The sequence below is a fragment of the Ovis aries genome, chromosome 15, assembly GCF_016772045.2.
Source record: "Ovis aries strain OAR_USU_Benz2616 breed Rambouillet chromosome 15, ARS-UI_Ramb_v3.0, whole genome shotgun sequence".
NCBI lineage: Eukaryota > Metazoa > Chordata > Mammalia > Artiodactyla > Bovidae > Ovis > Ovis aries.
Window position 1 is genome coordinate 75,556,543 of NC_056068.1, and position 26,045 is coordinate 75,582,587.

The 26,045-nt window shown below is 56.5% G+C and overlaps 2 protein-coding genes across 11 annotated transcripts; one reads left to right on the top strand and one right to left on the bottom strand.

Moving 5' to 3' along the window:
• Window positions 1-742: 742 nt before the first annotated feature.
• ARHGAP1 (Rho GTPase activating protein 1) lies at window positions 743-21,238 on the bottom strand. 8 transcript variants are annotated; one of them, XM_042233465.2, is made up of 14 exons: window positions 21,129-21,238; window positions 16,137-16,318; window positions 15,794-15,889; window positions 14,240-14,269; window positions 9,329-9,416; window positions 5,165-5,296; window positions 4,708-4,794; window positions 4,416-4,514; window positions 3,685-3,792; window positions 3,528-3,604; window positions 3,275-3,352; window positions 2,823-2,951; window positions 2,543-2,646; window positions 743-2,402 (listed from the first exon to the last, which is right to left on the bottom strand). In XM_042233465.2, exons 2-14 carry the CDS (start codon window positions 16,267-16,269, stop codon window positions 2,214-2,216), a joined length of 1,350 nt encoding a protein of 449 aa, XP_042089399.1. In that variant the 5' UTR covers window positions 16,270-16,318; window positions 21,129-21,238; the 3' UTR covers window positions 743-2,213. The 8 variants fall into 8 exon arrangements, with proteins under 8 accessions (XP_042089399.1, XP_042089400.1, XP_042089397.1 ...); XM_042233466.1 differs by lacking the exon at window positions 21,129-21,238 and adding an exon at window positions 20,267-20,311; XM_042233463.2 differs by lacking the exon at window positions 21,129-21,238 and adding an exon at window positions 20,136-20,204.
• ZNF408 (zinc finger protein 408) lies at window positions 20,617-26,045 on the top strand. 3 transcript variants are annotated; one of them, XM_015101148.4, is made up of 5 exons: window positions 20,617-20,691; window positions 20,978-21,255; window positions 22,125-22,210; window positions 22,418-22,671; window positions 23,749-26,045. In XM_015101148.4, the coding sequence occupies exons 1-5, from the start codon at window positions 20,643-20,645 to the stop codon at window positions 25,239-25,241; spliced, it is 2,160 nt and encodes a 719-aa protein (XP_014956634.2). In that variant the 5' UTR covers window positions 20,617-20,642; the 3' UTR covers window positions 25,242-26,045. The 3 variants fall into 3 exon arrangements, with proteins under 3 accessions (XP_014956634.2, XP_042089394.1, XP_060256051.1); XM_060400068.1 differs by lacking the exons at window positions 20,617-20,691; window positions 20,978-21,255 and adding an exon at window positions 21,295-21,919; XM_042233460.2 differs by lacking the exons at window positions 20,617-20,691; window positions 22,125-22,210 and having other exon boundaries at window positions 21,147-21,255.

Here is a 26,045-nt window from a genome sequence, read left to right on the forward strand (position 1 = left end):
TCCGTTATGGTTGGCCCTTGCACCTGTGGGTTCCACATCTGAGAGCTCCCCCAAACTTGGATAGAGAAATATTTGGAAAAAGGAAATTCCAGGAAGTTCCAAGAAGCAAAACTTGAATCTGCTGCATGTTCGAAACTATTTACATGGCGTTTACATTGTATTAGGTATTCTAAGTAATCCAGAAATGATTTAAAGAAAAGATGTATGGAGGTTATATTGCAACTACTGCGCCACTTTATATATGGGACTCACACACCCTTGGGTTTTGGTATCTCTGGGTGGGGGTGGCTGGAACACATCCCCCACATCCAGGAAGGACAACTGTATTTCTGATCTTCTGAGACATGAAGCAACAGTCTCAGCGATGGGACCAGGTGCATGACAATTACCAGTCAGAACTGGTTGCGAGTGATGGAACCAGGATTCAAACCCCGGCCTGACTCCAGAGCTCGTGCTGTGGTCTGCTCTGTTTGGGGGACAGAGGTCCTGGTTAATAGGATATGGCACTTGGGGGCCAGCTGGAATGCTACAGGTGCAGAAAGAATGGAAGGTAACCGTTCACGCTTCTAAGCCTGGAAGACGCTCAGAAAGCTGCCTTCATACCAGCAGGATGTGGAAGGGGTCAGACGGATGAGGAGGGGGCTGCCTGCGGCCCCAGTGCCCTTCTTCCACAACCCCACACTGCACCTCCCACCTGGTTCTGAGCCTCCATGCCCACTTCTATGATCAGCCAGATGCAAAGTTTTCCATCTCGATTTTTACTGAAATATAAAAAGTGCAAAGGTAAAATACATGATTGGTGCCAAGGAAGTCATTGAGTATGAATGTGAACACTCGATTCACAGTACAGGTCCCCCGCGCCCCCAGGGTAAAGACTAGTGGTGAGGGCGGGGTGGGGGCTGGGGACAGGAGAGAGACCAAACAGATCCACGAGGCTCCCCAGTACATGGGATGGTGAGCAACACCTGATACACAAAGGAAGGCAGACAGCAGAAGCCTGGGCCTGGCCTGGAGACAGAGTAGCTGGCAACAGCCACATCCATCCTGGGGGGTCCTGACACGCCAGTGTCCTGGGAACAGAGCCCAGTGAGGCCAGGGCCCAGGCCACGCCCAGCTCACAGATGGGGCAGGGCTGGTCAGTGAGGCCTCCACGGTGTGGGCTCTGGCCGAGGCCTCAGGAAGGAGGTTCACCAGGAAGGGACAGTTGGGAAGAGGGGCCTCCGCCATCACCAGGTCCAGGGGGAGGCTGCTAGAACTTACCTGGCAGGGGCCAATCTAAACAGCCAAGTCTCTACCCGGCCCCTCCAGGAGTCCGCAACTGGAGGAGCCACCACCCATCTGAGGCCCTGAGTCAGCCAGCAGGGTCCCCCGTGACTCCACAACAGACGAGGCCAAGGATCTGGCAGAGTGGGGAGAGGCAAGGCGGGGGGTGGGCGGGGGCTGCTGGTCACTGGTCTCACCGGACCCTAGGGGGCTGTCGGCGCTGAGAGTGGGGCATCTCTCTGAACGGAGGCAGGGACGCAGCCCCGTCCCCCAAGCTCCCGGGCCTGGCAGGAGAACCGGGGGGCGGGGAGGATGCCCTGGGGGCAGTACCATCTGGGAAAGGCGGACCCAGGATGTGCAGAAGAGAAGGCCACTGTGGGCCTCCGGCCTGCCACCCATCTGCTGCGGAAGCGCCAAAGGCTGAGCCGTCAGGGGGAGATGACGGAACAGGGTGCCTGCCACCAGGCCTGCACCCAGACAGGGAAGAGCCTCAGCAGGGCCAGTCCAGCCAGCTTAGCCGTTCGCTCCCCAGCAGGCAGAAGAGGGAGGACCAGCCCCGGCTACCAGCCCAGCCGGCAGTGATTCTGGCGTCTCCAGTTGCCAGAGAGAGAGGCAGGAGGAAGCAGGGGAGCGGCTGCTGGGGCCAGGCCTCCCGGCCGAAGAGCCGCGGCTGGCTCCGCAGAGCCTCGCAGGAGCCAGGGACCCAAGGAGGCAGTGAGAAGTATAAGGCGAAGAGAGAAGGTCTTGTGGTTACAGTGAGGCCTCCGGGCCGGCCAGGTGGGCCAGCCAGAACGGGAGGAGGAGCTGTCTGGGGGCGGGCTCCAGCCTCCCTCTCCGAGGGGACTCAGAGCCCCTTTTCTGGGCAGGACCCCCTGGCACCCGTAGGCGGAAGCCAGGAGGGAGAGTCCAGAGTGGGGGCTGCCGGAGCAGGGGGTGGGCGGGGCGGGCACTCAGAGCCCCTTGCCGTCGGGGCTAGGAAAGAGCTCCCCTTGGTGATCCAGGAGGAACTTAGTGAATGTGTTGATGGGATTAATAGCCTTGAGGGTGATGGCGGCATCCTTGGCCCACAGGAGGTTAGGGCCAAAGACGACGGCCAGGTTAGTGTTGGTCATCTTGTTCTGGTCAGAGAGGACCGAGATCTGCAGGAGGAACGGCGGGGTTGGAGGGGGCGCTGCAGCCGGAAACCACAGACCCTGCCTCCCGCGCCGACACCCAAGTCCAGGAGCAGCGCCCCCCAACCCCACTCCAGGCGAGCTGAGAGGCCGGCCCCCAGCCCTACCTGCACCAGGAAGGCGGTGAGGAAACGCAGCACCAGGTAGTTCTCCTCGGGCAGCGTCTGCAGGGCCTGCAGCGTGGCCTTCACCCTCTGACTCTCGTCGATGTCTGTGAGGAACAGGCGCCTGGGTCACACGCGCCCATGGCCGGACTGGTTCGGGAAGCCCTATCAGGAGGCTCGAGGGAGACCCCCAACCAGACTTTTCCTGGGCGGACAGGCGCACTCTGAGGCCAGCTGCGACCCCACCCTGCGGACGCTGGGGAGGGGAGAGGGGGCCACTCACTGAGGAAGCCCACCACGTGCGAGTAGAGGTCAAAGGTGAGCAGGGGCTCGGGGAGCTCGCGGAGGAATGTCTTGAGGATGACTGCCGCCAGGTGCACCTCGTTGTACTGCTCGAAGTCCACAGACAGCCCTGGAGACGCGAGGGCGGGGCACGGAAAGGCGCTGGGCGGGGCCCGGAGCCCAGCAGCCAATCCTGGCCGCCCTCTTGGCCACAAGCCCCGCCTCCCACGAGACAAGGGCACAGGGCCGGCCGGCCGCTGAGTGCGGCCCCTGAACACCCACCATGGCCCATTCCTCGCCTCCCTCCAGAAACCTCATCTAGGAGGAAGTGGGTCTGGGACAAGCAGGCAGGAGTGAGACCCGTGTAATCATATCAAATGCCACAGAAACCTCACACGCACACACGATCTGCACCGGCCCTTGGGGTTCAGCACATCCCTGGGGGCCACTCACCCATGTTGTACTTGTGCTGAACTTCCCGGACAACCTGGGTGTTGGCCGACCTCCGGAAAATCCCCTCAGTGGTGAGACCTGGCAAACGGCCGGGCCTGGTGAGTCTCAGAGCTCTGGGGCGCCGTGTGGACTCCCCCAACCCCTTCCACGTGCCTTGGGCTTCCCATCCGGGTCAGGGCGGGTACTGGTGCATGTGGGACCCCGCCCAGCCCTGCCCCGAAGCTCCCGGGCCGAGGGCGTGCCGGGCACTCACCGTGGGCCCGCAGGTAGGCAACGGTCTCCCGCAGCACAAGCGGAATGGGCTGCTGCTCTGGATTCTTCTCCCGAAGCCTGCGGGCACGAGGCTGTGAGGGCCCTGCCGCCCTCCCGGCCCCCGGATGCCGGCCCCACCCCACCTTTCGCGTACTCACTGCTGTAAGGAGACCCCGAACTGCTGGTTGGGCAGAGGGGGCCGTGGTGGCATGGGCTTGGGGGCGGTCGCAGGGCTCTTCTGTGTAGACTTGAGGAAGTCGTCATACCTGCGGGAGCAGTGGGGAGGGTCGGGCCCCCGGCCTGGCTCTGCGGTCACTATGGCAACTCTTGTGTGTCAGACACTGGGCTGCCTTACATGGATGACCTCATTCAGTCCTCCCACCAACCCAGCTTTGCCCAGGAGTAAGTGAAGACTTCAAAGAGACTCATCACCGAGCCGGGAGCTGAGCTCCCCGTGTCAGACGGCAGCTGCCCACTGGCTCTGTTTTACACACGGTGTGTCTGTATCTCAGGGCTACTCTCTCACCTCGCCCCCCCCCCCTCTGTCCACCAGGGAGGGAGGCTCCAGGGTGAGGGAGCTGTGCTGTGTACATAGCGCGTATTCACGTGGCTGTACGACAGAAACGAACACAACATTGTAAAGCGATTACACGCTACTTAAAAAAAAAAAATGAAAAGATTCAGCGACATAGCTTCTCAGCGGCAGATGTGGGACCTGAACTCGCTCACTCTGACCCCATGTACTGCCTCTTTCTCTACATCTGCATCCTCGGTGAATCCTGGGGGTCTCAAGGCTGCTTCTCCCCTTGGCCAGCACACCCTCCCCCCACAGGCATGACCTGCATGTAGAGTGCCTGCCAGGCACACACAGCCCCCGCCCCGGCCTCACTTGAGCACTTGGCGGGGGATCCCCAGTTGTTCCAGCTTCACATGCTCACTCAGCTCACTCAGGTAATTCACGTAGAAGATCTTCTGCCCGAACTTGAAGCTGTTGGTGGGAAGAGAGCGCGTGTGGGTCCAGGGCGGGCCGGCTCCAGCAGGCCTCTGCGCGCTCTCAGCGGCCCACCCGGGTCAGGCAGAGGCCTGACCAGTCTGTCCCCAGAATGGGTGGCTTCCTGGGGACCTGCTTCACAGCTCACAGTGGGGCATGAGAGACTGGTGCCCGCCCTGGACCCACACACCTAATGATGGGCTTAAACAGGATGAGCAGGGTCTTGATGAACATGGTGGGGTGCACGATGTACAGGGCCTTGATGTTCTTCTTGTACCTGCAGAGACAGAACAGGCGCTCAGGGGACAGGCAGAGCTGGGCCTTGATGTATGTTTCCTGACTCGATGACTCGCAGTAGGCCTGCCAGGTGGAGTGCCACTGCGGCCCTATTTTACACATAAGAAAACAGGCTCAGAGAGCTTAAGGAGCACAAAAGGTCACGGCGGGAGTCAGCAGAGAAACGGATTTGAGCCCAGGCCGTTCCAAGTTGGGAGTCTTAGTGTGCCGTCTACCCAGGTAGGGGGGCACCCGCCTCCCCCAGGGCATGGAATGTGTACACACTCCTGCCCAAGCAGAGGGCAGCCCAGCATAGGGTGGCGGTGCTGGCCCCCTGGGGCCCTGGAGCTTCCCCCAAGGCCCCCACCCACTTGCGGTCAAACTCCCGGTAGGCATCCCGGAGCCAGCTGAAGGAGGGCTTGTTGTCGCTGGTGAGGCCGTGGTGTAGGTAGAGCAGCGTGTAGTCGCTCTCCACGTACTGGTCCAGGGTATGCTTCAGGTACCTGCAAGACACAGCCCCACTCAGGCCTGCTGTGTCCGCAGGGGAGGCCCGGGTAAGACAGACCCCGCGCCCCAAGAAGCTGCCCCCTCTGCCCAGCCCCGCAGCTCGACAGTCTATTCTGGCTGCACAACTGGTCACAGTGTTGTGGACAAGGAACAGCTGGGCTGGGCGAGGAATAACAGTAACAACAACAGTTCTCCTGAGCACTGACTAGAAGTCAGGAGACCAGGACTCACTGGAGCCACCTTACATACCTCCAGTCAAAATGGGAATAGCCTTTCCCCTCACAGGATTGCTGTGAGTCGATGATGGTGGCGGTCACCATTCATCAGGATTAAGCTTTCAGTGTCTACCAAGCACTTTGCATACACTATCTCACGCCTTCCTCATCATAATGGAGGCTGACACTATTCCCCTCTTACAAGTGAGGGCAGTGAGGCTCAGAGAGGTCAAGCTTGTGGGAGAGCCTGGAGGTGAACCGACTCCGAGTGTGGCCGCGTTGATCACGGGACAGGTCTGCCTTTCACACCCGCAGGGCTGGCTGCGGAGCACTGTGAAAGGGGATCGGAGTGGACAGGGGGCCTCCTCTCCTGCTCCAGGGTTTTGTTTTTTCTGGACAGCTTGTGGACCAAGGACCCACAGTTCAAGTTCCCAATCCTCACAGCACAATACCTACCATCTAATACAAACACACATGCTGGGCTCATCTGAGGTGGGGAAGTAGGAAGTGAATGAATATGAATTCCAGAGAGGGAGAGGAGCCCTGGGGAAAACCCTCGTCCCACCTGGCCTACAGCTCCCAGGTCCCAGGAGGAATGCTGCTCCAGATGGGGAGGCTGGGCGCGCAGGAATGCTAAGGGCTTCCAAGGAGACACGGGGAAGGAGGAAAGGAGCTGGGGAAAGTGCCCAAGGATGGGACTGAGTGCCCAGACACAATCTGACCTAACCCAGAGAGGATAACCTGAACACTGGTCCACGGGTGCCCGGCTGGGACAGCACTGGTGGGCGCGTGAGGTGTCTGATGCCGGATTGATTATCTTAATTCTGATCATCACTGCACAATAATTTACCCCTTATACACACTGAGCACTTTGCAAAAAAAGCTGTCACATAAAAAGAGGGCATTTTGCAACTGTAAAACGGCAAAAGTTAGGGCTTCCCTGGTGGTCCAGTGGTCAAGACTCAGAGCTTCCACTGCAAGGGACACGGCCTCAATCCCTGGTGGGGGAACTAAGAGCCCGCATGCCGCACGACTGATTTATTTACAAAGATAAATAAAACAGCAAAGGTTGCAGTGAAAATACACTCATCCTTTGATAAATGTTATGACATTTGGGAGGGCAATGAAGTGATGTTTATCAGAAGCTATAAAATGTTCATACTGTTTGACCTGGTAAAAATGTGTCCAGGAATTTATCCCAAGGAACTAATCAGAGATGGACAGAAATATTTTAATAAAAGGCTGTTCATTATAGCCTGTTTTATAATGGGGGGAAAAATGAGCAGCAAACTCAGTGTCCAAGAATAGGGAATTGGTTAAATAAATCACAGGACATCTATAAATAGAATACCCCACAGGATGTTTCTGCAAACAGAACCAATCTGTGAAGCTAGATGTAAGAACTGTGGCTACACTTTGGGGCAGTGACTGGAAGAGCTAAGGGAGGTTTGTGGGTGTGGATGACATGGGTATATTTAATTTTTGAAAATTCATCAAGTAGTATACATAATGTGCTTGCTTTCCTGAATGCATATATCTCGATAACAATTCTTTAAAAGGATGTCCTTGAGGAATGTCTAATGCTCAGAAGATAAAAACATCATATAATATATAAAACTGACTACAGAGTCCAATATATGTTACAGGAAAAAAAAATAGGACGTGAATACACTAAAATATTACCAGTGGTTTTTCTCTCCAGGTGGTGGGTTTATGGGACATTTTATCGCTCTCTATACTTCTTCCATACTTCTTAATCACTATCTACATTTTTCTAAATTCTTGAAATCTGTGATACAGATGAATACAATAGCATTTCATGTACATTTTCTTACCTAAAGCCCACACCATCCCGTGAAGTGAGCACAATTCTTATTTTTATAGGGCTCAGGAGAGACCTGACCCAAGCACGCAGCTAGTTAATGGCAGGGCTGCAGTTTCGTTGGTCTTCTGCATCCAAGCTTCAGGCACTTTCTGTTTCAACCCCCCAGAAAAGCCAAGCCTGAGATAATCAGACTGGAAACAAGATGACAGGACTGATGTGAGATGAAAGTGTCTCCTTGCCAGGCTGGGTGGAGGGGGTAAGACAGGACAGGGGACAGAGGGCTTCCTGAAGCCCCCGAGTAGGGGGCAGCCTTACTCAGCAAGCTTGCTCCTGAAAATTGGGTGCTTTCCCACCTTCCCTCTACTGACTTCCTCCCACTCGGACCATCATTCGGCCAGGAGTCTGTCCCATGCCTTGCCAGATGCTGAGATAAAACCAGAGAGGAGGGCATGTGACTCAGCCCCCCTCAGGCGGGGGTCCCTGGCCTGTTCCTGGCTGGGCCGCAGGACAGGCCCAGGCAAGGCTCTGCCTGCCTGCCCCGCTGAGGAGCCCCAGGAGGAGGGCTCTGGAGACCCGAGGGAAAGCAGTCACACAGGACTGCAGACGCGGCCCGGCCCTGGCTCACAGGACTGCAGAGATTGCACTCCGCCACCCCCGCCCCACCCCCGCGCCTTTCTGCTGCAGCAGCCCCAGACTGCCCCTGACCCCACACCAGCACCTCCACATACACAACCGTTCAGGACCCCCAAAGGGCCGGTAAGGGCAGGGCAGACATTCTCAACCGCGGGGAGTGCTTTGAAGTGGTTGGGAAAGGAGCGCAAGATGGGAATCTGTGCACACACGGAGGAGGAGCCTCAGGAGGAAGGCAGCTATGGCCTTGCCTCTGCAGGCGCTATGGGCCCAGCGCAGGCCTGGTGGGGGCCCAAGGACCCACACTTATCAGAACAGAGCCTGTCAAACTTCCGCTTTCAATCAGCCTTTGAACTTGCCTCCGGAGATTTCCAGACCAACCAGAGCTATTTCATCCATTTGGCTATCAGAATCCACATAGGTACGGAAGTCATTTCACCAGATGTGGCATAAAATACAATTAATGGTAATTATTCATGTAAATTGTGAACAACTGTAACCGCCTCAGACTGATCATCATCTTAATCAGGCCTCAGGTTTGGACAGTATTTGACTTTTCAAAGTATTTTCCCGAGCAGTATCTCACTCCTACAAGGAACAAGGACTGTATCAGCCCCTAAGAAAAGTGAAAAGAAGCTGGAAGAGACGAAGGCCACTTGCCAAGGTCACACAGGTGGCTTCCAGGACTAGAAATCGGGTCTGGTTCCCAGCCCACCCCCCAGATGTAAAATGGCTCGCTGAGGAGCTGCAGCTAGCGAAAGCTGTGCGCACTGGAGCCTGTGGTCCGCAGTAAGAGAAGCCACGGCAATGAGAAGCCCGCGCTCACCGCGACTAGAGAAAAGCCCGCACGGCAACGAAGACCCAGCACAGTCAAACTTCAATAAAATTATTTAAAAAAAAAAAAAAACAAACAAAGAAACAGGGCTTCCCCGATGGCTCAGCGGTAAAGAATGCATCTACCAATGCAGGTTCAACACCTGGTCCGGGAAGAGCCCAGATGCCAGAGAGCAGCTACGCCCGTGAGCCACAACTACTAAGCCCGTGCTCCGGAGCCAGGAGCCGCAACTGCCGAGCCCACGCGCTGCAGCTACTGAGGCCCGAGCACCCTAGCACCCGGGCTCCGCCACAGCAGAAGCCACTGCAACAGAGAAAGGCTGGCGCCGCTGCGAAGACCCGGCACAGCCAAAGGCAGACAAACAAAATGAGACCCCTTTTCTCAGCAGAGGAGGGGAGGCCTTGAGGGAGGCGGTGCCTCGGTACTCCCAGGGCAGGAGGGGCAGGAAGGAAAATGGCTTCCCACCGCAGGAGGAATCTGGGCACACGCCCACCACTGCCCCCCACCCCCCGTGGGCACTCACCCCAGGAGCTTGCTGTGGTCCAGCTGGTGGCTCGGGGGCATTCGGCAGGCGCTGAACACAATGATCTTCCGCCCGTACTTGTCATCTCCTAGGTGTGGAGAGAGACGGAAGACGGTAGGTGCACGATCAGCCACGAGCTGTCGGGCGAGGATTTGAAAGGGGCCAGGCCTGGAGACCCGTGCCGTTTAGCTCGGGGGCCAGGTGGACAGACCTCTGTGCAGCTGCCTGCACTCGAGGGCGTATCGCTGAAGAAAGAGGGACAGGGTGCTCTCAGGACTGCTGACCCGGGGTATAAAAAATACAATATGACTTTGTGAAAAGTCATGCCTGGTGGAAAACCACCCAAATGTCCGTCAGAGGATGATGGGTGGATAAAGAAGATGTGGTGTGTCTGTGCAGTGGACTGCTGCTTGGCAATAAAAAGGCAGGGAGCACTGATGCATGCCACATTGTGAGTGAACCTTGACACCAGGGTGCTAAGTGAAAGAACCTGAATGGAAACACGCTGTTTGGTCCCACTTATATGAGCTGTGTAGGTAAATTTGTAGCAAAGGAAAGCAAATCAGTGGTTACAGGTGCTGGGAGGAAGGGAGAATAGGGACTGAGGCTTATGGTTATGGGGGGTGGCATGGGTGACACTGTGGATGAAATAATGGAGCTAGACAGAGGCAGTGGTTGCACAACAGCAAGTACTAACCGCCACCAAATTAAACACTTTAAGACCGCTAATTTTACAGTATGTAAATTTCACCATAACTAAAGAAAACCCCCAAAAAAGTCACAGCTGCCAAAGCAACTGCCATACATCTTATAATTCCACACTTATCCCAGAAGCACCCACTCTGAGGAGCATGTATGTGAAAAACTTCTTGGAGCCACCTTCTCAGAAAGTCTGGGGCCACCGAGGAAATCAGTCTGATGACTTAATAGTCATGTCTTGCTCTTGACTACTAACAGCACTTTCTGATTTTTACTGTCAGAACTATTGGCCACAGTTGATTGATCTCTGGACATTTCTACAAATCATTTCTTTCTCCTTAAGGACATTCTAAAGAACATGGAGTTCAGAGGAGTTTATGATGCTTTGGAAAAGCGCTCACGGCGTAAATCTCTGAGGGATGTCTGTCCAAAGCGAGTCACTGTTTCATGGTCTGACCATCTGGCCTTCTCATGAAGCCGGGGAGCTTCTGAGACACGAGACAGCCTCCCAAGATGAGATGCTCTTCCAGGGTCAGTGTGGACCAAGGACCCCAAGCAAAGCCGGGTGGGGATAAGGCTCGGTCCCCCGTGCCCCATGTCCCAGGGCCTTTCCCTTCATCTTTAGGCTCACACTCTCCAGAGTCACCAGACCACACTCACCTAATGCCCCTCCTTCAGAGGCAAATTAAAAAAACATTTACACAGCCCACATGGCCTGTCTGCCTCTCGCCTCTGAGGACTAAGGGATTCCTTGACACTTTACTACCGAGTGTTCTTCTCCATGTTTAATGAACCATGGTCTTCATGATCCTTCTGGTCAGTGACTTAACCCAGGACTCAGTGCTTTGCCAAGGCTCTGCCCTTCTGCTCAAGGCTGAGGCAGGCTTCTGGAATGTGGGCAGCATGGCCTCAGTCCCTGCTGGTGCTCTGGCCTGAGCCCGCACCTCCCAGGCTTCTAGGAGTCTATCATGTCCAGCCTCTGGATCAACCCCTCCAACAATCCCATCTCCACCCAGAACACTGCCAATCCTCTGTTGGCCCTGAAAGGTGCTAGCCGGGGCCCTCCCAGAATTTCCTGGGTCAGGTTTCCCATCAGGCCCAGAGACTGGTTCCATTCTTCTTTCTAAACTGCCCCAACTTCCAGCCGTAGAGAATTAGAAGCATCTACCTGCGCCTGTCTCTCCTGCCTTGACTCCCCTTTCCTCCTGAACCCCATCCTGAGCTGTGTAAAAGCCCCTCAGAAAGGCTCACAGGACTCTCCAGGCTTGGCCCCATCTCCCCGCCGTGGCAGGCTCACACTCCACACACTTTCAGGCCAGCACACAGCAGGCGGCTTCAGCGACTGCTTCTCATGCCAGACAGACAGGACTTCCTCCAGGCAATTCTGCTCCTCTTTGCTAACTCCTCTGAACCCTTAAGACTTGTCCCAAGCAGAAGCCTGTGTCTCGTGTCTCTCCTCCTTCCCCAGGGCAGGCCAGGGGCAATTTCCTGCGTGAACTGTCACCGATCTTTGTCATGACGATTTGACTCCCCTGTATAACTATCTTCGTGTCTGTCTCTTCCGGAAGCAATGAGCAGCTCACAGACAGGTGCCGCCTTGTCCGTCTTTGAATGTCCAGTGCTGGTCCAGAGCCCAGCAACGTGGTGGGTATTCAGGAAGCGCCAGTCGCCTGGCACAGGTCAGCCTAGCACGGCTCTATTTCTGAGTTTGCTCACGGTGCTATCTGGGTTATGAGACTGCTCGAGGCCGTTTCCAAAGCACAGGGCAGACTTTCTCCAGACTTCACAAGCCGAGATCCTTCTGCAAGCGTTCCTGAGGAGGAGACGGTGCAGCTCCGTCCAGCAGCAGGTCTATTTTGAAGAGGCAGGTGTCACCTGTTCTCCTTCACAGCCTGGCCCAGATCTGAGGCGCTGGGTTCCTTAGCGGCCAGCGGGGGGTGGCTCTGCTGCCTGCTCTGAGTCACCTCCCACCGACTCCGACAGAAGAGCAGGCTGGCGGGGGGCAAGGACGAAGGTTAGACTTGTGTACAGTCGGGAGCTTGATGACCCCTCGGCCTCCTGCTATGACCCTGTGGCTGGAGGAGAGGGGGGAAGGAGGTTTTGGGGGGAAGGGGAATGCATCAACTCTCTACTCTTCTCTGAACAGAGGAAACACCCAGGGTGCAGGGGGAATGCTGGGAGGAGCATCGAGGATTCTGAAAGACTGTCATCGCTGCCTTCCAACAGTAAGGTGACCCTCACTGGCTGGTGGCTCAGGTGGTGAAGAATCTGCCTGCAGTGCAGCAGACCCAGGTTCGATCCCGGGACCAGGAAGATCCCCTGGAGAAGGGAATGGCTACCCACTCCAGTATTCTTGCCTGGAGAATTCCACGGACAGTGAAGCCTGGTGGGCGGTAGTCCATGGGGCTGCACAGAGTTGGACACGACTGAGTGACTCACACACACACTGGCTGGCAGACTTGAGGACTCTGGCAGGGCGGGAGGTCTGAGCTCACAGGGCCCTGGGATTTAAAGAGCTGGTAACTGGTTAAGCAAGCAGCTGAGGTGAGAGTCCAGAGGCCTGTGGTCCCACCACTCAGCTGCCCCAGCACCTTGTAAATGGGACACTGGATCCTCAACTGGGGTTCCACCAATGGGCATCCACCAACGCCATGATGTTAGAGAAAAGATATTACCAGTCCGTGCATGTGTTTTCTGCAAAAGAGGGCCATACCTTTCATATCCCCAAGGAGGCCGCCTGACCACTTCAAGAACCACTTCACAGGACTGTACGATCCATGAAAGAAAGAGTGTACATTTTTCCTCAATGAATCCTCAATGCTGACTACTGGGCTTGTTCCAGAGTAAATGTTTTACAAATGCAAGTGAAGTCAGGATGGGGATGAGGGACAGAGTTAGGGGTAGGGGGCAGTCAGGGAGAGACCAGATGGCAAGAATCTCAGAGCAGCAAGGAACAAGACATGGGTAAGCCCCGGGGCCAGCACCTGCCCTCTCCTCCTTGGAGTGGAGCCCCAGCTGCCCAAGTCCTGGGTGGCTCGGGCTTCTGCCAGTAGGCAGGGTAACTGCTCCTCCAAGACACATGCATAAAAAAGGCCTGGGAGTCCCCTCTTCATCTCAGAAGAGAACAGACTTCTACCCTGGAGACTGAAGGGAAAGAAGGGGCTGAGTCCCCAGAGCACTGAGGGAGAGGGCTCAGAGGGCAGGCCCGGCGCTTATGGAGCAGCACCAGGGAAAGACCAGCTGCCTGAGAAAGAAACCTCTGCCTTCCCCAGACACCGATCAGGAGCTCCCCAGGGGTACCTGGGGGTCAGTCAGCCACAGCGTGCCTCCTCCAGCAGGCATTCTGGGCGGGCCAGACCAGCACCCTCCCACAGCCTGAGAGCAGGCGGCCAAGGAGGTGGGAGGTGGGAGCTGGGGCATGTTTGCGCAAAGGTTAAATTGCTGGCGATACTGCAAGCCAGCTGACATCACTGTTGGTGGCTTGAAATCTGCTACTGGCAGGTAAAAACTGAAAATGCTACAAATATAAATATTACAGTAACAGTATTTGCTTACTTTTTCCTTTCTGGAGGGCCAACTATTAAACATTTACCAGCATGTCGCTGCAAAACCCACGTGGACCAGTCAGATTTGACTGTGGAGCATGCCAGCAAGGACAACAGAGGACTGCAGCGGAGTTGGGGAACATAACCCACTTTTCCTTGCAGGAGGGGCTCCAAGGCCAGGAAACTGGACTCCCCAGACGTTGCCATAGTCTTCATCAAACAACTCCTGCTCGGGCAGTGCCAATCCGAACACCTCTCAGCAGTCAGAGAGGCACACGCACGGGGGATGCCCCCCAAGAGGGGCCCTGAGCCAGCACTAAGCAGGCCATGGCTTGCAAGCAGCCCCACGACCCACCGTGGACAAGGCCCCCTCCCTCCAGCTGTGGTTCCACCACTCAGCTGCCCCAGCACCTTGTAAATGGGACACTGGATCCTCCTCTGGGACGCCGTGCCCTTGGGGCTCTGCACGTGTCCCCGCACAGCCCCCACGCTGTCAAACCTATAATCCTCTGCGATCTCCATCCCCCTCCCTAGCCCCGGTGCCACCAGCTCCCAGCTCCAGGGAGTGGGGCTGCAATTAAGCTGGCCCCACCTGGCTTCCACCAAGAGCCCTTCTTGATCCACAGCCCAGAGAAGGCCAAGCATGGATAGCCAGCAACACACCTACCTGGCTGGGCCCCCTCAGGCTCATCACACCCTGGAGAGACAGAAATAAGTTGCCGCCCGGCTCGCAAGGGTTGCACCTGCGGGGGCTGGGGGCAGCCTACCTGCTGTGCCAGCGACTTGGGCATGCATGACAGGAGGAGGTCAGGAGACAGACTCCCTCACATCAGACACTCCCAACCAGGTCCATCTCCAGGAGCAGGGAAAGTTCTAAACCTTCAAGGGACCCTCCTGTGCTCAGGGCAGGACCAGATCACTAAAGAACTCTCGGCCTTGCTGAAGTAGGGCTGAGAGAGGCCACCGCCAAGTTCTCTAAACCAGACCAGGGTAGGCGTCAGGGACATCGATGCCAAGGAAACACCTTGAAACGTTAGGGACAACCTTCTCAACTTCCCCACCCCTCCCTGAGCCCAGCATTCAGGAGAGATGGGGCTCCCTGCTCCCTCCCTGTGGCCTGATGCCTCCAGGTACCCCTCGGCCAGCATGGCACAGGGCTCCGGGGGCCACAAGCCATCTGGCTCCCCTAGTCCACCCCAAGACCTCAGAGCAGGGCCATGCTGCCACCCTGCTTACAGCTGAGGGAAAGACAAAGGATCCTACAGTTTCAATTTCCTCTTTCAGCAGGAGGACCTTAAGGGCAGAAACCAGGGCATCAATGTCTCTGCTTCCTCCCTGCTGCAGGGGTCTTCTGGGCCCCGTGCTATGAACAGCAGGGTGGGCACGCACTGAGGCCAAGACTCGAGGGGGCCCCCACACCCATTCTTAGCAGGTAGGACATATGTGGGGAACCCGATGCTCCAGGAGTCACATGGCTCCTAACTCCCGAAAGGAGGCTCTGCATTCCAGACTTAGAGTGGGGTTTCTCCAGAGGGACTGGCACCTCCCTGGGATTCCTAGGAACTCCTGGGGTAGAAAAGTTGACCTGAGGCAAAGGGCAGGGCGCTAGTGTTCAAGACCAACTAAGTTCCGGCTGGGCCAGACATATGTTCACCGCCGTCATCCTCTGAGCAACCCTGTGAGGAGGAAACGCACTCAGAGGCAGACCTGGGAATCCCACCCAGGCCTCTCAGCACGCCTCCCACACGCCATCCGCCAACGGAGACCAGGTCACAGGTCGGGAGGTGGTTGCGGGTGACCAGACCCAGCAGCCCTCACAAGTGAGTCTGCTTGTTGAAAGAATGTGACGTGCAGGGAGCTAGGCTCAGCACCCTGTGACGGCCGAGGAGGTGAGATGGGGGTGGGAGGCGGAGGGAGGTTCAAGGGGGGTGTGTGTGTATACGCATGCACTGATGGCCGACTTCTGTGGCTGTATTGCAGAAACCAGCGCAACATTGTAAAGCAATCATCCTCTGATTAAAAAATAAAAAGCAAAAATAAAGTGAACTCGAAAAGAAAAAAAAAAAATGGTACATGGAACCGGAAGAGCCCCCCGGTCAGGGGTCAAGCCTGCCCCTCCCCTGCAGCCCCTTGCCCTCAGGCAGGAGGGGCTGGCTTCCTTAAGCCAGGAGTGCAGACTGTGGGGGACAAGGTGCAAGGCTGGGGGGCAGGGGGTGCTCACCTGCCACCTCCACGATCTGGTGCCGGGCGATGTCATAGTAAGGGTCATCCCACTTCAGGTGTGTGACAGGCTCTGGGGAGCTGCTCTTGGAGTCATCTGAGGAACACAGCAAAGTCAGGGGACGATCCGGGGGCTGCGCTAACGTCCCCCTCTGAGAGTCGTGCTCTCCGGCCCTTCCCCTAAGGCCTGTGCCCCAGCCCCACCCTCATCTGATCTGGTCTGCTCTGATGGGGGCTGATCTGTTTGTCCCCACCTCGTCCTCCCAGGGTCTTCCTTCCACAGGAAGTGCAGGGGGTCTCCCCTTCTAAGGCACCCAAGGCTGCTGACATCAGGCCACGCCCACCTGACTTGGGAAAGTCGGGCATTTCATCTGAGGGCCAGTTCTTCTCATCGATGGAAGCTAGCTTCAGCTGGTTCAGAGCCTGGCTGGGGTCATCCAAGGTCAGGTCGTCCTGCAGCTCTGAGAGCGGGTCCATGGCCAAGCCTGCACCCCACAGCTCCACACGGCAGAACCCACAGAGAACCCTGAGACACAGAAGGGAGCTGGCTGCTCAGGGAGACACTCTCCTCACCCATGACTTCTACGGCAAGCCCTCCGGCCCCCACTCTTTGCTCCCCTGTTCTGTCCCTGTTCCTCAACATCTCTTCCCCGTGCCAAGGGCACCGTGGAGCTCCTGGCTTTCCTGGCTCCATGGTTTTCTGGCACGCTGTCAGGAAAGGCAGCTGAGGCAACAGAGGGCACAGCTCAGTGCCTGACGTCAGGCCCCTCCAGCTGGCTGTGGAAGGGCTGTGCCACACCCTGCACTGCCCATTGCCCTGCTGGGTCAGCCATGCCATCCCAGCTGCGGAGGGTCGAGGCCCGTGCCCTTCTCCTCCAGGGTCATAGAGCACGGACGCCTCCCAGACCCCAGCAGTTACGGGGAAGATTGCGCAAGACTCTAAGGAGCACAGGGTTGCTCCAGACCCCTGCCTGAAACAGGTCAGCTGTGGTCCTGGGAGCAGGAGGTGGCCAGAGGCAATAAGGCTGAAGGAAAAAGCCCACAGCCAAGGGGCCCAGCTGGGTTTGCCCCAGAACAGGATCGAGCAGCAGGAAATGCAATCTGCCTGCCAGTCACCGCGGACAATCTGCAGGTTCCTGGAGGCTCCCAAGCCCACTCTACTCTGTGGGGACCTCCTGATGCCGGTTTCAGACCACCTTAAGGATCAGAGGGTACAGGTGGGGAAGGAGGAAGCCCACAATACCCAGAGTGCAGAGATCCGGCAGGTGGAAATTAGCACAGCAGCTGCCACAGGCAGGCAAGGAGAAGAGCCAGCTCTGACGTTGGGTCTGCTCGGGTCTGGGGTCTGGCCTTAGGGACGCAGCTGCATGCAGCTTGGAGGCGGCACCTTCTGCCCTCGGCCCTGACAAGAAGTTCACCCCTTCTGCCTTCACCAGTTTACCAGATGTGCGAGGGAGGGGAGTTTTAATTCAACCCATTCGGCCAACCCCGCAGGAGAGGCTGCTCTAAGTCCACTGCATTCCTGGAGCCCCGAAAAATGACATATATGGTCAGAGACTCAGCAGGGCAGATAAGGAGTGCAGACAAGACCCAGACGCGGGTAGGGGAGAAGAGGCGAGAACTGTGGGCCCAGATCCAGACCCTGGACACCTCTGAGCGATGTGACAACCTCCTGTGCACGTCTTAGCAAAGATTCTGGATGGCAAACTGGCGGCTCCCTACTTCCTTATGTAGCAACAACCTAGCAACAACTACCCTGTTACCAGAGCAACCACACTGCTTCAGTGGTAAAAGCTCTTTGAAGGTCTGGAGCCAAAACTGAGCCGCCAAACAACTCCCCTGCCCCACCCAAAAAGCACACCACAACTTCTTTTTCTTCCTCTTCCTGTCCTCTGGCCTTACCTGCTACCCTTATTCACTGCTTATCACCAGAGCACAAGTCCCTTTCCACAAACACAAGAAAGATGTCCTTTCTTGTTTGGGAAGGCATTTCTCGCACTGAGTGCCTCTGTACCCCTCACCCCAGCTCCCCATTCCATTTCGACCCTCCAACACCTAATTCAGGAATAAGCATCGCCCCAACATTCAGCCAGGAGGCTGTGAAGGCTCCCCCAGCAGGGGCCCCTCTCACCAGGTAACAGGGACATAATGCAGCTCACAGGAACCCTCTCCAGACCTGAGCCTTCTCTCCATCCCTTCTGCTGGGTTATTGCCCAGAGACCAAGAGTTCCTTCAGCCCTGCCCCCAGCTGTTCCAGAGAAGTCTTCCTGCTCACGGTGGGTATTTGATGCTGTGAAAAAGGCGTGGGAAGAGATACACCGAGACCTGGGCCATAGAGCTGCGTGGGTCGCAAAATGCTGAGCAAGTCTTCTTCCTATCTAGGCCTAATTTCCTCATCTACAGAAGCAAAGGTTCCTCCCAGAAATATAACTGTCCAGCGGTCTAAAATACTTATGCTAAAGTAGACAACAGGATTAGAAGAAACAGCTGGGAGTTGAAGTATGCATGAGGGAGGGAGAGGGACACTTTCTCAAAGGGAGATGAGTTTAACCCCACCTCTTCCAGTAACTCTTGCATTTTGCCAGTTCTTCCAAACTGACCTCTCCCCTGCCCCATAACCTCCTTTGCCAGCATAACTAATCATTCTTGTTTCCACCTCCCAGCCAGTCTGGCCTCTCTCATCACTTTCCAACTAACAGCTTTTGCCCAAGTGAGCCCAGAAGCTCAGCTCCCATTCAGTGGGAGCGGAAGGGAGGCTAGTACAGGGAAACTGGAACATAAAATAGTGGAAAAGAAGCATCCTGGCTGCCTAAGACTCCTGTCACTTACAAGTCCTGCACCACTCTGCAAAACACTCTTTTTGTTGTTATTTAGTCACTCAGTCATGTCCGACTCTTTTGTGACCCCACCAGGCTCCTCTGTCCATGGGGATTCCCCAGGCAAGAATACTGGAATGGGTTGCCATTTCCTTCTCCAGAGGATCTTCCCAACCCCAAGATGGAATCCATATCTCCTGCATTGCAGATGGATTCTTTACCACTGAGCGACCTGGGAAGCCTTTACTCTCAGAGTAAATTTTCCCTTCTCAGTTGGTAAAATGTCGACCTTTACAAAAATCTTCAAGACTCACTTTAGGCAGAAGTCCTGGAACTCTCTGAAATTCTAGAGAAATTAGTGGCTTTTTCCCTCAGCAAAATCAGCACGTGCGTGAAATCTTGCATGAAATTTAAGGGATTCACAGGCCCTCTGAGAATTTCTGTTTAAGAAATCCTGCCTGACCTACTCAAAATTACATTTGGCACAGAGTAGATGCTCAGTTATTTTTTTGAGTAACAGAACAAGTCAATTTGTATCCTAAGAGAAAAAGGGAACCAACCACCCATGAAAGTGAAAATGAAGTCGCTCAGTTGTGTCTGACTCTTTGTGACCCCCTGGACTGTAGCCCACCAAGCTCCTCTGTCCATGGGATTCTCCAGACAAGAGTACTGCAGTGGGTTGCCATTTCCTGTGAGCTGGATACAAATTACTTTTTCACAACAGCACCAGTGAGGTATGTAAAACAAGAGAGGTATGTAAAACCCATTACAGTTTGAGAAACCTAGCACCAGAAAAAAAAAATAATAATAATAAGGCAATTGCTTAGGGTCATACAGCAAAGTCAAGATTCTAACCCATGTCTACCTTAAGGTGGTCCCTTTGTGCAGGTCAATTCCTTCAGTACTTCTCTAAGGGACGGTTATTCAAGCGATTCTCAAAGTTCTACAAAAAGGGCAAAGTAAAGCGTCTTCCCTAATCTCCTCCGTGGATAACTGGAATAAACAACATGAAATCGTATTCTCTGGCGTTGGGATCGCCCTCCTAGGTAGGACTCCAGAATTGTGAAAATGCAAATCTCAGAACACAGCGGCAAAACTTCCAACTACAATCACATCTGCACAGAAACTCATGGTTTACCAAACCCGGCTTGGGTGTAATTATCCCATGTCACGAAGAGGAAAATGCAACCCGAGAAACGGCAAAGGTGGAATACTTCTTCCCCCAAACCTCTTGGTCTTCGTGCTTGCCCAGCTGGGACCAGGGAGACTTGCCCTTCCCACGGGCTTGCTCGATGACAGCCAGCGAGGCGCCCAGGAACGAGGAAGTAAAGTCCTCTCACTTCAGAAGCGAGTGGAGCAGAGCCCGCGCAGTGGGAAGGCCAGGTTCCCAGGCCCCACTCCATCCTCGCACCCTTCCGCGGTTCTGCTCCGATCCTCCCCATCCGAACCCCCTTCCTTCAGAACATCTGACCGGTCCCTTTCCTGCCCCCGTCACCCCCCAGGGAGACCCAGCACCCCGCAGCTCACCGTGGAGGGGCACCGCTCTCCCTGCCACGCCTGTCAAAGATCTGCAAACATCCGGCTCTTCTGTCTCACAGGGAACCGCCCCCTCCCAGTCCCTTCACTCCCCAGCCACTTCCGCCACACCTCCAACCTACTTCCGACCTGCCGCCGGGTCCCAACGAGGCCTTCGAGGAAGCTCCGCCCCTTCCGTACGTGCCTGCGTACGTGCCCACCAGGAGGAGGAACAGTGTCACTGTCCGGGTGGTCCCTCCGGGGAAGCGCCAAGAACATTAGTTCCTCTTTACCGGATACTCAGATCCGCGGGGGGACCTCCGGAATTCTAAGCTCGTATTGTTCTAGGACAGAGATTGGCCTCACCAAGTACTCCCAATCCCCCGGTCCTGTGCACCCGTGAGGTCTGACTGTTTGGATTCTTTCCCGAAAGGAAATTTGGATGTCCGTGACTGTTCCTCAGGGGGAAGCTGAGACGGCGAAGCTCACTTCCGGCGGAAGGAGGCTTTCTGACCCGGGATGGAGGCGACCGAGGAGCTGCTTTTGGGGAGGGGGAGACTGCAGTTAGGTGAGTGACCTGCGGGTGTCTCCGACTCTCCGCTCTGCTCTGGCAACACCGGACGTTCTCTGGTCAACTCTTTCTTCCCTGACCGGTTTCCTCCCGAGCCTGGCGTCCCCCTCCGGTGCCCTCCGAATCGCTGGGGCCTTCTTACGAGCCCTCGAAGCGGAGGGCCCTCTTGGAACCCTTAGAGATCTCTCAGGTTCCTGAAGCCTAGCTGGACCTCGCGTTTCCTTCCTCACCCCACCTTTCGGCACCCCCACCACCTCTTGGGTCGCTTCCTCTCTCCCCGCAGCCCCCGATCCACGCCTGGGCCCGGACTCGGGATGGAGCCCTCCCAGCGAAGGCTGTGCCCCGGGACTCAAAGACGTCCCGCCCGGACCGACCCGAGCCATCCTCGCTCTGAAGAGCCTCCCCCGGGGCTTGGCCCTTGGCCCCTCACTCACCGCGGAACAGCGCTTGGGGGTCTGGTGTGTCGGCGAGCCCTTGCCTCCGGGACTGCTCTGGGGGCCGCTGGAAGAGGAGTCTGTCTCCGAGCAGAAGGCAAATGGAGTGGAACCAAAGCGGAAGGAGGTATTGAGGGATAGGCGTCTCCTCATCGTGGTTGAAAATTAGACGATTCCAGATTGTTAGAAGGTGCAGAGTATTTCAAGAGATAGGAGATGGTTTGTGCCCGGTCTCTCAGGGATTGTTGTTTCCCCTCTCTTGCGGTAACTAAGGAGGTGCAAAAAGTTGTCAAAAGGTAGGTTAGTAGAGGCGACTGACGGTCCAGTGGTTAAGACTCTGCTTCCACCAAAGGGGGCAGGGGTTTCATCCCTTATCCTCTGGGAACCAAGGTCCCCACATGCCACTGTGGCACGGCCAAAATGTAAAAAAGAAAAGAAACGGTGGATTAGAGGAGTGTTGGTAGTCCCAAAAGTCAAGAGCAAAGGTTTTTGGAATTACAAAGCCATGGAGTTAAATCCCAGCTTTGTCATATAACTAGTTCTCTGCCATGCCTCATTGAACTCATATGGAAGTCTTAACTGCTTCTGCTGTTCAGTTTCGTAATCCTCCACATGACTGAGTGACTTCACTTTTCACTTTCATGCATTGGAGAAGGAAATGGCAACCCACTCCAGTGTTCTTGCCTGGAGAATCCCAGGGATGGGGGAGCCTGGTGGGCTGCCGTCTATGGGGTTGCACAGAGTCGGACACGACTGAAGCGACTTCAGCAGCAGCCACACCTTGGGAGAAGGTGAGGGACAGTTTTTTGGTTTTGGCCTTTATTGAATGAAATCTCAAACAGCGTAGTCCCGGAGAGGCAGACCAGCGACTGTTAACCTTCCAGGGACGTCATCTTAGATCTGTCTCAGGAAAGCTTTCATCAGGGTTTGTTGTTGTTTGTTTCACCCTGGCCCCCTCCAGCACATGGGAGAAGGACTTATATTGGTTTATTTCAGGACGAGTCACTAGGCTCATGGGGAGACGTGTCACTAGGCTCATGGGGAGACGTGTGTGCTTGTGAGCAGAGTGCAGGCTGGACTAGGTAAGTTACAGGATGCTCCTCTGGGGCCTGTTGTAGTGGCAGGGGGTGGAGCTGGAAGTGGTCTGTAAGTCCCACCCAGAGATCTTTTGCAGTGAGTGTTCCTAGAGGCACGGGGTCCTGTAGGATTCAGACTGCCAAGGAGCTGGGGCTTCCAGGGAGGGCCGCAGGAAAGGGAGCTCCTGGGCTAGCCTGTGCTCTGCTTTGCAGTTTGGTGCAGCGGGGCAGGCTGGAGGGCGAGGGGAACGTGGCCCCAGTGCGGATCGGCGAGAGGCTGCACCTGCAGGTGTCCCGGCTCGTGCTGCCAGGCTTTGAGCTGCGGCTGTGGCCCCAGCTTCTCTCCGAGGGCCCGAGCCCCACTCAGCCCAGGCCAGAGGAAGCGGCATCCGCAGCGGCAGAAGTAGAGTCTGCCGTGGGACAGGAAGCGGCCTCCCCCGGGGAGGATACAGCGGAAGCTTACCCAGGTATGTGCCAGATAAACAGTGGCTTCCCACGTTATCACCTGAATTACCTGTGTTGATAAGATAAAGCAGAGCTCACGGTGTAAGACGGCAGGGGAGAACAGTAGCTTTTCTGAGGGGAAAGGGCAAAGCCTGGATATTCATTGAAATGTGAAAGTCTGGTATAAGGTGGATTTTTCAGTATGGGATCGGGGTGGGGTATGATCAGGCTTGGGGTAAGGATCATGACATAATGACAGTGGCTTAGGATCATGGACGCAGCAAGACTAGAATTTTCAGGTGAGAGGTTTAAGGAGCTTGGGAATGTAAACTCACTGGATGCTCTTTTTGATGAGTCATGAGTCTTTTCCATGGAATGAACAGTATAGTTGACTCTTGAACAGCACAAGAGTTAGGGACATTGGCTCTCTCTGGGCAGTCAAAAATCTGAATATAACTTACAGCTAGATCTCCATATCCAAGGTTCCATATCTGTGATTCTGCATCTACAGAGTCATCCACCCATGATTGTGTAGTGCTGTGGTTGAAATTTCTGTTGAAACAAATCCACGTATAAGTGGGCCGTGCAGTTCAGAGCTATGTTGTTCAAGGGTCAGCTGTATAGATGCTTGCATGTTTTATCTTCCTGAGTTAAGTTTCCCAGAATAGTAAGATTACCTGGATGAAGACAGCAAGCTGTGTGTAAAGTTCCCAATTCTCTTTTTTTTTCTGTCTGGGCTGGAGATGTGGGTTCCTTTATTTTCAGATGAACTAAAGTGAGGAAGTGGTGGTCTTAGCTCATCAGAAATGCCTGCCTGTACCCAGAGGGAGCCCAAGGGCACTCTGGGATGGCCTTCTCTAGGGAGCACTCAGATGTCTAGAACACCACGGTTCTCAGGAGAGCCTCCCCAGAAGGCCCCTGAGATTGGCCAGAAACAGCACGTGGCTCATGCTCCAGGGAAGAGATCGGTGTCATGGCTCTCTCCATGGTTCAGGGGTGGAGGAAGAGGAGAAGACGTGTTCTTAGAACTTCCTGGTGAGACCACCATGACCACATGCTACCGTCTCTACTAAGCCCAGTGCCCTACTCTTGCCTTGCAGATCCTGGTCACCAGTCACCCCCCAGCATCCAGGCAGAGAGTGTGGTGAGCCCTGATCTTACACCCCAGACCCAGGCCCTGGTTCCTGAGGAGAGCCAGCCACTCGGCCCGCTGCCTGCAGATGGCAGCATGGACGAGGAGGACCTGCTGCAGACCCAGATGCCACCTGAGCCTCAGAGCAGTTCCACTCCCCAGCAGGGCCCTGCGAGGGGTGAGGCCAGTTCCTCCTCTTCTGACAGGGCCCCCCAGCTGTGTGCTCACCTGGTCAAGAAGTTGCGGAGCCCCAGAGCAAAGACCTCAGAGCCCGGGGCCCAGGTGACTGGAGAGCCGCAGCGCCCTGGCTTCCCCGCACGCCTGCGGAGCCCCCCTGGCCCGGCGGGAGGCTCCCCGAAACAGGGCCGACGGTACCGCTGTGGGGAGTGTGGCAAGGCCTTCCTGCAGCTCTGCCACCTGAAGAAGCATGCGTTCGTGCACACGGGCCACAAGCCCTTCCTTTGCACCGAGTGCGGCAAGAGCTACAGCTCAGAGGAGAGCTTCAAAGCCCACATGCTGGGCCACCGCGGGGTGCGGCCCTTCCCCTGCCCGCAGTGCGACAAGGCCTACGGCACCCGGCGAGACCTCAGAGAGCACCAGGTGGTCCATTCCGGCGCGCGGCCCTTCAGCTGTGAGCAGTGTGGCAAGGCCTTTGCCCGCCGGCCCTCCCTGCGGCTGCACCGCAAGACGCACCAGGTGGCGGCGGCCCCTGCCCCGTGCCCCTGCCCCGTGTGCGGGCGGCCCCTGGCCAGCCAGGGCTCACTGCGGAACCACATGCGGCTGCACACGGGGGAGAAGCCCTTCCCGTGCCCACACTGCGGCCGCGCCTTCCGCCAGCGGGGCAGCCTGCGCGGGCACCTGCGGCTGCACACGGGGGAGCGCCCGTACCGCTGCCCGCACTGTGCCGACGCCTTCCCGCAGCGGCCCGAGCTGCGGCGCCACCTCATCTCCCACACGGGCGAGGCCCACCTGTGCCCCGTGTGCGGGAAGGCACTCCGGGACCCGCACACGCTGCGCGCCCACGAGCGCCTGCACTCGGGGGAGAGGCCCTTCCCCTGCCCGCAGTGCGGCCGGGCATACACACTGGCCACCAAGCTGCGGCGCCACCTCAAATCCCACCTGGCCGACAAGCCCCACCGCTGCCCCACCTGCGGCATGGGCTACGCGCTCCTGCAGAGCCTCAGGCGGCACCAGCTCAGCCACCAGGCCCGGGCTCCTGCCAGCCCACCCTGCGTGCCGCCCGCTGCTCCTGAGCCCACAGTGGTGCTCCTGCAGGACGCAGGCAGCGAAGGGGACAGCGCCCCGGCCGGGGACATCTTCGAGGTCACCATTTCCCAGGGCCAGGAGAAGTGCTTTGTGGCGCCTGGGGAGCCAGGCCCTCCCCCTGGCCTGGTGCTCATCCACAAGGACCTGGCCATCAGCGCCTGGGCGGAGGTGGTGGAGGTGGAGACAGGCAGCTGACAGCCTCGCCTTACCCCACAGAGTTCTGAGAGAGGCTTGGGTGTCTGAGCAGGGTGAGCTTCCTCTCCGGGCTCCCGATAGAGGCCAGTCTGTGAGAAGCAGGTCAGGGACTTCCCTTCCCGTTTCCAGACAACCGCATTGTTCCCCAAGACCCTTAGTAAGGTAAACCACTTACGGGTCGTCTATGAAATTTTCCTGTCAGCCTACAGGGGAGCTTGTTCTGCCTGCCTCCCTGGGAACTCCTCGAGGTGCCTGTTTGATCACCGTGGAGGTGGCCCTGCGCGGGCACTTAGTACCAGGTTCTGTCTCTCCTACCCAGCTCCCTGAGGGACGTGTACTTCTCTTTGGTCCTAAACAGGATGACTCGGGGTTAAAAGGCCAGAGAGACTCAGCTCACCGCTCACAAGTCTCTGGGTCAGACTGAAGGTTATTTTGGCCGCTTTTCTCCCCACCTAAGGGCTGTGAGGGTGGCTTCTGTTCTCTGCTGAGCTCACCAGACTCACCTTCTGCACCTTCTGTGCGTCTGGCCAAAGGCAGCCCTGTGGAGGGAAAGAGCAGAGAACGAACGTGTGTTTTGGGCCGACACAGGGGGCCTGGCCTGCCTGAGTTGCTGGGGACACGGCTGTGGACGAGGCAGAGGCGGTGCGCTTTGCAAGCCCAGGTCTGCAGGAGCGAAGAGCACTGGAGAAGAGGTCAGGGACCAGTGCTTCCCTGTGCTGTGAGCCTGTTGAATGGGGTGGGTCAGCTTGGCCTCAGGGAGGGCGCCCACAGGAGATGATAATAAACATCCTTTTTTGTGGGCCA

Coding starts and splice junctions, on each gene's coding strand:
- ZNF408 (XM_015101148.4), top strand. CDS start 20,643: ATGGAGGCGACCGAGGAGCTGCTTTTGGGGAGGGGGAGACTGCAGTTA. Junction 20,692..20,977: donor GAGGGGGAGACTGCAGTTAG/GTGAGTGACCTG, acceptor CTCTCCCCGCAG/CCCCCGATCCACGCCTGGGC. Junction 21,256..22,124: donor TGGAACCAAAGCGGAAGGAG/GTATTGAGGGAT, acceptor GGTTTATTTCAG/GACGAGTCACTAGGCTCATG.
- ARHGAP1 (XM_042233465.2), bottom strand. CDS start 16,269: ATGGACCCGCTCTCAGAGCTGCAGGACGACCTGACCTTGGATGACCCC. Junction 4,515..4,707: donor CTGTTTAAGCCCATCATTAG/GTGTGTGGGTCC, acceptor TCCCACCAACAG/CTTCAAGTTCGGGCAGAAGA. Junction 2,647..2,822: donor GCACGTGGTGGGCTTCCTCA/GTGAGTGGCCCC, acceptor TGTTCCTCACAG/ACATCGACGAGAGTCAGAGG.